This window comes from Chelonoidis abingdonii, chromosome 1, assembly GCF_003597395.2.
Source record: "Chelonoidis abingdonii isolate Lonesome George chromosome 1, CheloAbing_2.0, whole genome shotgun sequence".
In the NCBI taxonomy this organism is placed as follows: Eukaryota; Metazoa; Chordata; order Testudines; family Testudinidae; genus Chelonoidis; species Chelonoidis abingdonii.
Window position 1 is genome coordinate 45779959 of NC_133769.1, and position 11686 is coordinate 45791644.

The window sequence follows — 11686 nt, forward strand, 5'->3', positions numbered from 1 at the left end:
ATGAAAGTCACTTGAAACAATTAATTATATGAGTCAGGAGAATTTCAGGTTTAAAAGGTTATTTTATGTGCAATTCCTGCATGTACTTTAATATGCCTTAAAACCTTGACAGTTTCCTTCTTTTTTTTTAATGAAGGAAATTTTTCCAAAGAGGATTTATCTCTGAAAGTTCTCTGAAAATATGTGGGAAATAAAATGCTCTGACTGAAATCCTTCATCTTCACAGCTGTTATCAGATGGCTCACAGCCTCTCGAAAGCCAGAATTATTCACCTGTTGTACGAGATGTAAGTCTTTCGAGCTATTTCCATTCCTCTTCTGACCTAGATATGTAAAGTTCAGACGTAGGAAAAGTAATTTTATGTTTCATACTTTGTAGGCAGTGATTACGTCCAATGGTTCATTGACTGATAAGTATAAATATATCCAGAAATTGAGGGAGAGCAGGTAATGTATAGTATAGTTTAAGTTTCTCATTGTCTTGATTCTGTGACTCAGGTTTTAAATAACCATGCTTGCTTTCTACCTTCCTTTTTTTCATTTAACTAACTGTTGGTGAAATTCAACTGTGTTAAATTATGTGGTTAAATGTATCCTGGGTTGAATCTTCCTACTGTGTCTAACCATATTAGCATATATTACTAATTTAATGCTAAACCTGAGGAAAAAGCCAAGGTGACAAATGTGTGCCATGTTAGCAATTAGGATTTCTCAGACAGAAAATAATTGCATGCTAATTGTATTATTCCCTCCTTGTACCTTCCAAACATGCAGCACTAGCTTATTTAGGGGTGGCTGGCCTCTGAGGACCAGTAATATAATTTTGCAGACTTCCCGTTTTAGTACTATAGACTTGTAGTTCTTGCCTTCAGGAAGAGGTGTTCCTCTTGCCCCACTGGTCTGCAGCACTCTTCTGTGATTGGGAGTATTCAAGATTCTGCATAAAGGCCTCTAACTTTTCATTGGACTTGTACTATGTCCATCACCTGAGGTACCATTTTATCCTTGTCATGTTTTATCTTGCAGTGGTAAAAATGAATGGAGCAGATGGGGTTAGAGTCATTCACTTAACGTAAATTTCCCTCCCTAACTCTTCAGTTATTCCTAGTAACCAACATTTTATTTTTATGCTTTTTACAGAGTGGTGTTGTTATGGCAGTGATTAACTCTGTCTTTGTGGTTTTATGGCTGGAGCACGTGTAATTTTAAAGAAAATAGGAAAAACACAAAGGAAATAAATATGGATTTAAGCACTCGGTACATTCATGGCCATTAAAACCAATGTAATATGTCATTTTCCTCATTTACTTAACATCTGGGTTGCAGAAATGTAAAATATAATGGTCCAGATAATAGTGAATCCCTCTGAGGATATTAGGAATATTCTGTTTTAAATGAAGAAGAATTATTTACAGGCCTTATTGCACCCTTTTCTTTAGTAATGGAGCAACTCATTTGTTTCTGGAAGACCACAGCTTACCACAGAGTTTTTAGCATATGCTGTTATGGTGGACAACCTTAGCCGGTTGTCTTCACTAACATAGCTTCTTATTCCTGGCGCAGCATTGTGGCCTCTCTTTTGGCACCCTTCTTAGCTCACGGTAGACCATACAAGAGGTTAAGAAGCTGAAAACCCCTTTGGTAAAAGGTCAACTTGTGTGTAGATTTTTTTTTTATCTTTCTGCAAAATAGTGTATTGTGCCTAAAGGAAGAGTGGACAAAGCCTTTTCTCTGATGCCTTCTCTTTGGAACTGATGCAAATGAACTTACTGTTTAAAATGTGAGGAGAGGAGAGAAGTTTTGATGGCTTATTATACCCTGCTTCATAATCTCTTCACCACTGCATAGCTTATGCTGGTTATCTGTTCCTCTTGCAAAGCTACAAATGACACATTTCTTTAACTAACCTAAATGTCCAAAGTGCTGTACAAAGATTACTTAATTCAACTAATAACGTGTATGTTCGTGATGGGCAATAGTTCATATATTCTTTTCTGAAATATAAAAACTTTGCTGCAATTATGATGTACCAAAAATATCTTAGTAGCTTGTAACAGAAAAGCACAAATACAGGCAAGGATCAGCCAATCCCAGTTTGGTCAAACTCTTGCCATTGGACAGTTAGAGCTAGGGATCAGTGTATTTAGAAGCTAGATATTGCAAAAGCCGTTTCTTCTGTAAGGAGTCTTTCCTCTGTACCACCACTGGAGGTGCAATCTACTTTACCCCTCTTCGCATGTCTGTATGTGTGTACGCATCTGGTGTAGGTATGGAATGTGTGAAGAAGTCATCATTCTTTCTCTATGGGTCTGAGAGTAGTATCCTTAGTGAGGAGGATCTTGCATCCAAACTGATGTGGCTGTCAGAGGAAAGATTCTTTGTCCTACCATGCCAGAAGATGTACAAAGTGATATTTAGCGGGTGTTGGTGGTTCATGAAGTAATGCTGGGACTGTTGTCCAATCTGGGACCACGTGTACAAGCAGGTTTTATTATGTAGATGCTATCTGTCTATATAGGTTCCCATGATGCCCTGAAGTGACTCTGGTATAATCTGTCCAAAGTTGGCCTCTCAACTTAGAGGTCACAGATGATGGACAGAGCTAGGCACAATCTGGAACCTTGCAATGTTAGTTCCAGATGATACAATCCAATCTCTAGCCCAGAAGTGGTCAGGTTGTTTTCTGAAGTAGAGTAAACGATGGATTCTTTTTTGATTTGAAGACTTCTAGTTAAATTTGAGAACTTCTGTAACTCAGACAGAGGTTGTGGACCTATTGCAGGACTGGTGGTTGAGGTTCTATTGCAATGTTCAAAAGTTTATATTCGATGATCATGATGATCCTTGCTGGCCTTAAAGTCTTTGGGCCTATGAGTAGGGCCCTACCAAATTTGTGGTCCATTTTAGTCAATTTCATGGTCATAGGATTTAAAAAATCATAAATTTCATGATTTCAGCTATTTAAATCTGAAATTTAAGTGTAGTAAATTGTAGAGGTCCTGACCCAAAAAGGACCTGTGGTAGGGGTGTATGTGCCAAAAGGTTGTGTGTGTGTGTGTGTGGGGGCGTTTGCAGTACTGCTACACTTCTGCGTTGCTGCTGACAGCAGCTCTGCCTTCAGAGCTGGGCTCCCAGCCAACAGCTGCTGCTCTCCTGCACTGGTGCTGGTGGTGGTGCTGCCTTCAGAGCTGGACTGCTGAAGTAAGTGTAGCAAAAGGAAGGATGGCATGGTATGGTATTGCCACCCTTACTTTTACACTACTGCTGGCCAGGCACTACCTTCAGAGCTGGGTAGCTTACTGCTGTTCTCCGGCTGCCCAACTCTGAAGGCAGTACAGAATACTGCAACCTCCTCTAAAATAACCTTGTGACCCCTCTACATCTCCCTTTTGTTTCAGGATGTCCAATTTGAGAAATTCTTGTCTCCCCAGTGAATTTTGTATAGTGTAGGGTGAAAGCACACAAAAGATCAGATTTCACGGGAGGAAACCAGATTTCATGGTCCATGACATGTTTTTCATGGCAGAGTTCTACCAAATTCACAATCTGAGGTTGGACTAGTTTGGCTGTTGAGGAAAATTCAGTGACTTCTGAGGAAGAATGAGAAGTCACAGTTGCAGTAGCTACTGGAGGAACAGTGGAACAGGTATCGAGTGGTGTGACCTTTTTTAGAGGCTGGATTTAAACTTTAGTCCACTTTCCCTGAAGTAGGAGTTGTGCAACTGAAATTTTGAAAAAGCTTAGGGAAGTGACATTGTACTTTGGTTAGATAATCAGGCTGCAGAATTTAAACTTCTTCCTGAAATGAGCTCTTGGTTTATAAACTTGTTAAAACATACTGACTTGACATTGGCTTCAGCAGTTTGCTTATCCTGTATGTTTTAATTTTGACTATAACCCCTCTAGGGAATACTTGCGGTCACTAACCAAGAATAAGAAGAAGGTCTTGTTACTTGGATCTGGCTATGTTTCTGGCCCTGTGATAGAATACCTCACTAGAGATCCCAGCGTAGAAATCACAACAGGTGTGTAAGGCCTTGCTTGCTTTCAAGTATTAAAGAACTGTATTAAGCTTCAAGTATATATACTGTGTATAGAAATAATTCTTTATTTTGTACCAGCATGGCAGCACAGTAAAAACTTTTAAATAAAAGCATATGAAGTGTGCTATGGGAAAACTGAAGAGATATTCTACATTTATAACTGTTGCAGCAGAGTCCTGTGGCACCTTATAGACTAACAGACGTTTTGGAGCATGAGCTTTCGTGAGTGAATACCCACTTCGTCGGATGCATGACATCCAAAACGTCTGTTAGTCTATAAGGTGCCACAGGACTCTTTGCTGCTTTTACAGATCCAGACTAACACAGCTACCCCTCTGATAATAGTAACTATTGTGCACCTCATTCAAAAAATTATTCTGTAGATTTAAGAGCACCTTAAAGAGACACCAACTTGAAGAATCACATTGCTATCTGAAAATATTTTACCTACTTCTTGTTACAAGTAGTGCCTAGGAACAGACTGCAGAGAGTATTTCTTTTCAGCTTGTTTAATTCCTGCATCTGACAGCATTTCGTGCATAGTCGGTTTCATTCTTTCCTTGACAGTCACTGCATTTTCTGTCATGCAAAAGCATGATGACGCCACTTTTTATGTGCTTCACTGGTGTGGTGGCTCACATGAACTATCTTTCCCCTTCTCTACAAGAATGTGTTTAATCAGCAACAATGGTAGCAAAGCTGAAGCCAAATGGGCAGCAGGCAGGCGTATGCACAGACATCGGGGGGGAAAATGGGAGGAAGTTTGGCCAGCTGTGTTTGCTGTCGGTCATGTCCAAAATAACCTTCCAGTCACCACCAGGGAAAGGAGGAGTTTTTTTTTTTTTAAGTTGGAATATGCTCATTAAAGTCTGCTCCGTTAGGGAATGGGTTCTCTTGGAATTAGTCCACTTAAAAAATTATAGTTGACACGTCCCGCTTAAGAAGAGCTAATGAGGTACGTGTCTGTAACAGGTATCTCTCATGATCTTTCTTTGCCCACCTGTGCGACCTATCCCACCTTGTTTGTCGCCCTTTGCTGTGGCAGTGGTGGTTGAATTACAGTAGCATGTAGAGAACCCAGCTGAGTTGGGGACTCTTCATTGCAGTAGGCATTGTGCAAATACACAGTAAGAAACAGGCCTTGCTCTTAAGAGCTTGCAGTTTAAATAAACTACAGATAAGGGGTGGATGGTGAAACAGATGCATGGAGAGGTGAAGTAACTAGTTTACTATTACACAGCAGGTCAGTAGCAGTCAGGAATAAACTTGCACCTCCTGACTCCCAGTGCAGCACTCCTACCCACTAGACCATGCTGCTTTTCCATTCTGTTTTATACAGTAAACTCTTTGGTGCAAGGACCCTACATTTTCTTAATTAGGGAAGGACTGTGCATATAGTATAATGTTGTTGTATGAATAGTTAAAATAAACTCCACCCATTTTAAATTCCTACTTTGTCTAGTATGTGTAGACCTAAACTTACAAATAAAATCTTTCAAATAACACTTTTCTGTCTTTGCAGCCTATGGATACAGTGTTTCTCCTGCAAGCTGATGAGATCGTGGATGCCTGAAGCATTGTAATGATTACATCTCTCTGATCCCATCATCTGTTGCAGGAGAAGCAGATCCCTGAATCCAGTTCCTGGTGTTTCAGTTTGCTTTTCAGGCCTGTGAACCTGTTGATGGCCATAGGACTACTCCACATGGCTAAGGGTTGTGCAGCTGGCCCAATACCACAACATTTAAGACTAGTTTTCTAGTGTTGTCCACTAAATTGACAAGATAAATCACTGTCCAGAGGTTCGCATAGTTCTAGGTGCTGTATGTGAGATTGTGTTGGGAGTGACAGAGCAGAATGCTTCATCCACCTAGATCTTCATCTTTCAGGCTTTTCTATGTTAGGGGGGAAAAAAAATCAAGAAGATCGAACAGTTTCTCCACTGACTCTTCATTTCAGAACAGGTACCGTTTGCCTGCATGAGTTCGTGGTAGTTTTGGCTAGTCATAGCGTAGCTAGCTGCTGGTATATTTTCTGGCAAAACCCTTTTATTCTAGTCCTCCCAGCTCTTGTCCTATTGCATTGTCAGGATTAATATTCCAGAGGAAATATACTTTGAGATGCCATCAGTGTCTCTTGTGAACTGTAACCAAGATTTTCTCAGTCCTGAGTATCCTCAGTGTAGTTCTCCTGCCCCATGTGGCTTTTCCTTACATTCTGTGTAAGAATCCCTTAAGCACTGTAGTCTAATGGATCATCTTTTGGATCCAGTTCCAGCACATTGTTAATGATGAAGGGAATCAGATCTGTCCCCTTATCAGCAGTCCACTCACTTTTTTTTTCAATTTTTTAAAATTTCTAATGTTTCTAGGTACCTCTTTTTTTCTAGTAAAAATATTAAGAGACTGTGTGAGTGATATATATTGAGGTTCCAGCTCTCCTCATGGAACCATATCTTAGTCTCCATTTGAATGTACTCCCTCCTCCATCAGTTCTACATGAGTGACTAGATTAGATATCTTGGGGCATGCCTGGGAACTGGTTTTGTGCCCCGTCTACACTATAACTACAACTGTGTTTTGTTTTACAACCTGTTTGTCACTCTCATCTGACCCAGGTAGGAAAAAATCCATTGAGTTGTGTCCACACAGCAGCCTTTTTTTTTTTTTTAAACACAGCACAACAACCATGTTTCTGTGTCCTGCATCCACCACAATTACTAATGGTGTTTGGATTGATGCATCCTTGGTAAATGTGGGCAGCTATTCCATAATGCCTAAGCAGAGGACAGAGTGCCTGGAGGATGCATGTGAGGCAGTGCATTCAAGGATGTCCTGCTACACAGAGTTGGGACAAAGGAGGCCTGGCCAAACTAGTGTTGCAGGCGCAGTTTCAGATGCTGTGCCAAGGTAGTGTGCTGAATTGCTGACTGTAAGATAAACTTGTGCTAGTCTAGGCTGCTGGTGAGGACAAAACTCTGTTAACAGCTGCAGTTGTTAACCATCTTTTGTGTAATTGGAGTCTACAGTGTCACTGACTAGAGACACTGAGGAGGTGTGCTTTGAGGTGTGGGAGGAAGGGTAGCAGTTTTCGCTTCACATGAGACACCTCATTATTGGCTAATATTGGTGCCCCACAAGGGCTCAGGAAGAGACCTTCAGTCTCTCCCGATTCCTACAATAACCTGCTTGATCGTACTCTAGAGCAGTGGTTCTCAAAGCTGGTCCACCACTTGTTCAGGGGAAAGCCCCTGGCGGGCCGGGCCCGTTTGTTTACCTGCTGCGTCCGCAGGTTTGGCTGATCGTGACTCCCACTAGCTGCGGTTTGCTGCTCCAGGCCAATGGGACTGCCTGCGCCACTTCCTGCAGCCCCCGTTGGCTTGGAGCGGCGAACCACCACCAGTGGGAGCCACAATCGGTTGAACCTGTGGATGCGGCAGGTAAACAAACCAGCCCGGCCTGCCAGGGGCTTTCCCCTGAACAAGCGGCAGACCAGCTTTGAGAACCACTGTTCTAGACAGCAGTTAAGGCTGCTAGGAAGAGAAGAGGGTCAACATAAATAAAAAGAAGGAATAAAGCAGAGTTATCAGAAATGCTGTTCATTTCCTGTTCTCGTTCTGCAGTTTACCTTAGTAGATCACTGTTTCTCAAGGTAAGGATCTCCTGTGGATCCCTTAGGTCACAGCTGCTGTAGCTTAACATGACTTTTTTTCTTCACTTCACTTTCTAGTGCATTGCTCAAGACATGAAACACTTACACCTGTTTTATCTTTCAAGTGTGCTCCTTTTTCTTTCTACTTTCTGTGCAACTGCTTACTTAAGAAAAAGAGATGAATGTGGAGTGTAGTTGTGTATTTGCGAAGGAACCCATGCAACAAGCACCAGTGAATAGAGTTTGATGCATGATGACTATGTTATTCTGCTAGTTTGAACCACTGTGGAGGGTGCAGATGGTGTTTTTACCTTGATACTTTGGGGAGTAGGGTGGGAGGGAAGTAAGAATCAATTTCACTTGTCAAATATCCGAGGGGTAGCCGTGTTAGTCTGGATCTGTAAAAGCAGCAAAGAGTTCTGTGGCACCTATAGACTAACAAACGTATTGGAGCATGAGCTTTCTTGGGTGAATACCCACTTTGTCGGATATACATCACTTGTTTAATGGTTGACATTCATACTTTTTAAATAGCATCCATCATGAAGGAGCAACTTGGCCAGCTGACCAAGAAATACAACAATGTTACTTCTGTTCACGTGGACATCATTAAGTGCGAGGATAAACTGTCCTCCTTGGTGAAGACACACGACCTCGTGATCAGGTCAGAATGCTGATTTAAAACATGGGGGCTTGATCCTGAGATTTGCTATGTCTCCTTTACATTTCTTCAGTGGCACAAGTCACCTGTGTAGCTGCTTTTAAATAGCTACCTGGGGATTCCACCAAGGTACGGGGAAATCACTGGGTGATGTAAAGCTAGCATAGTCCTTCTCCCCCACTCACAGCACTCAGGGAAGAGGTGGAGATGAGGTGTGTTGGGGGGTAGATAGTGACTAGCCATATCCTCGTCTCTCTGCACACAAGAGCACCAGGATTGTATCTAATGCAGTGTAATCTCTTCTTTGTTCTTAAAAAGGCATGATAACTTATGAGGCAAGATTTTCAAATGGCTCTCTATTCAGCTCCTTCGTGGGCATGCAGTGTTAATGGCACAAACATTTGTGCCTGCTTTGGGAACAGAATTCACCCACAAAACCATCATCTATATGTGCTAGTTACGTTGCTCAGTAAACACATACAGTCATTGGTGCTTGCTAAATTGTATGCATATGTACAGAAGCCAAATTTGGCCATTACTGTCAAATGTTTGAAGCGTGTAAGGTTTTCTTTGAGCATTAAAGTAGGGATGGAAACTGCTTTATAGTGCTTGCCATTGGGTCCCCCTCACTGAACTTGTCCTGAGTGATATCTGCTTTCAGGCAGCCTATGCCCTTCCAGAGATGGTTCAGCAGGACTTTTAATGAAAGCTTCTTCCAAGACCGCATTCTACTTTGAATCCGTTAGAGGTTTAATGCACCAATGTAGAATGTAGTACTGAGAAACAAGGGCCCGGTTCTGTTTTCACAAAGGTGACACTGAAAGCTGGGGCCTGCAAAGGGTTGGGAGAATTTGAACTCACTCCTCCACTGCCCTGCATTTTGTAGATCACTTGCAGCAGTGCAAAATGCGTGTAAAACAGTGCCATTCTGCTTTGCTAGGAATTTATGCCCACTTGCATCAGTGCAAAAACTGCATTTAGGTCAATGATGGAGGCCCCTTGTGTTAACAGACCTCATCTAGATGAGGTCTTCCAATGAAAACACCAACTAGTCAGATTTTTGACATTCAATTTTTCTTTTGTTGGTAGTTTGCTGCCTTACTCAGCACATCCTTTAGTCGCTAAGAAGTGCATTGACAGTAAAGTAAACTTAGTGACAGCCAGCTACCTAACACCAGCTATGAAAGAACTCCAAGAAAGGTAGGTCAAAAGATCAGTAATGAGATGTGACTTCTTTCTTAGGAACCTACATGGCCCCGTTACCGTACTATTAAAATTCCCCACAATAGTTAATGTATTTATGCTCTCAGTGTCTCCTGTCTCATGATTATCCATATTCTACAGATGGAACTGAATCAGAGACTAAGGCCCAGATTCTCAGATATGTAGGCACTTAGCCCCCATTTAAAGATGGGTTAAAGCAGTGGTCACCAACCCATCAGTTGCAATCCACTGGTCGATCCTGGAGCCTCTGCCAGTCATTCATGACCTCCGGGCCGCTAAAAGTCCAACAAGGCTCAGAAGTGGCTGGCTGCTGGCTTGTCTTTGCAGCCCCTGGGGTATGGGTAGGTGGCTCCGCCCCCAGCACTGTCCCCACATCTCCCATTGGCCTTCCCCTCCAGAGGCTGCAGAGATGTCCCAGCAGCCAGTTGCTTCTGGGAGTGGTGTGGGGCCATGGCAGGCAGGCTGCCTGCCTGAGCCCTGCTGCGCCGCTGGCTGGGAGCTGCCTATGGTAAGCGCCTCCAGGCTGGAACGTGCGCCTCAACCCCCCCGCACCCTTGCCCCAGCCTGCCTCCCACCTCACCCTCTCCTGCATCCCAATGCTCTGCCCCAGCCCGGAGCCCCCTCCTGCACCCAAACTCTCTCTCCCGGAGCTTGCAGCCCTCATGCCTGCATGCCCCAAGCTCAGCCCAGAGCCTCCTCCCACACTCTGAACCCCTCTATCCCCAGCCCAGAGCCTGCACGCCCCAACCCCCTGCCCCAGCCTGATGAAAGTGAGTGAGGGTGAAGAAGAGCAAGTGACAGAGGAAGGGGGGGAATGGAGTGTGCGGGGCCTTGGGAAAGGGGTGGGGCTTTGGGGAAGAGGCAGGATAGATCCTGGGTTGATCTTAAATTCAAAATGTGATCTTGTGTGTAAAAAGGTTGGAGACCACTGGGTTAAAGAGTTACATCCCCATTTCCCAGGCTCACCACAGAATCTGTCCTAGCGTTTCTAGTTTGCCCATGGCTGATAAAGGATATCATGGGGCTATTGCTTGTCAAGTTAGACTTCAGGAACATGCAATATTCTGACAATACTGTGTTTTTATTATTTTAGTGTAGAAGCTGCTGGTATTATCGTTATCAGTGAAATAGGTTTGGATCCTGGCCTCGATCATATGTTGGCAATGGAGTGTATTGAGAAGGCAAAAGATGTAGGCGCTACGGTAAGGTGGTGGATGAGTTCCACATGCATAGTTTTGCCTAAGCTATATTAATAAACTGTTGTTCCTTCAGCAAGAACCTGTCTTTGCTACTGTTTGGTAACTTAGGGTATATCTGCACTAAGGGATTATTCCGATTTTAAATAAACCGATTTTGTAAAACAGATTGTATAAAGTCGAGTGCACGTGGCCGCACTAAGTGCACTAATTCGGCGGTGTGCGTCCATGTACCGAGGCTAGTGTCGATTTCCGGAGCGTTGCACTGTGGGCAGCTATCCTGTAGCTGTCCCATGGTTCCCGCAGTCTCCCCCACCCATTGGAATTCTGGGCTGAGATCCCAGTGCAAAAACAGTGTCGCGGATGATTCTCTGTAAATGTCGTCACTCAATCCTTCCTCCGTGAAAGCAATGGCAGACAATCATTTCGAGCTCTTTTTCCCTGGATTGCCCTGGCAGATGCCATAGCATGGCAACCATGGAGCTCGTTTTGCCTTTTGTCACTGTCACAGTATGTGTACTGGATGCTGCTGACAGACGCAGTGCTACAGAGCAGCATTCATTTGCCTTTGCAAGGTAGCAGAGACGGTTACTATCTCTATTGCATCGTCTGCCATTGTAAATTGGTGATGAGATGACGGTTATCAGTCGTTCTGTACTGTCTGCTGCTGTCATGGATGCTCCTGGCTGGCCTCGCTGAGGTTGGCCGGGGGCGCATGGACAAAAATGGGAATGCCACCCCGGGTCATTCCCTTCTTTATGTTTTGTCTAAAAATAGAGTCAGTCCTGCCTAGAATATGGGGCAAGTGTACTAGAGAACCAGAGAGCACAGCCGCTCCGTGTCAGAGCCCCAGAGTTCCCGCAGAAATGATCTGCATGCCATTCTAGGGGGTGTTGTCAGATGCTACCGGTG

At 43.5% G+C, this 11686-nt stretch overlaps 1 protein-coding gene across 1 annotated transcript in view; it reads left to right on the forward strand.

Moving 5' to 3' along the window:
- The window catches only part of AASS (aminoadipate-semialdehyde synthase), a 56117-nt gene that overhangs the window by 20488 nt on the left and 23943 nt on the right, over positions 1-11686 (forward strand). The window contains exons 12-17 of the mRNA XM_032791694.2: positions 227-286; positions 379-446; positions 3906-4024; positions 8228-8357; positions 9444-9554; positions 10672-10780. Of these exons, the coding sequence (XP_032647585.1) occupies positions 227-286; positions 379-446; positions 3906-4024; positions 8228-8357; positions 9444-9554; positions 10672-10780 (597 nt within the window). The remainder of the gene's footprint in view (positions 1-226; positions 287-378; positions 447-3905; positions 4025-8227; positions 8358-9443; positions 9555-10671; positions 10781-11686) is intronic.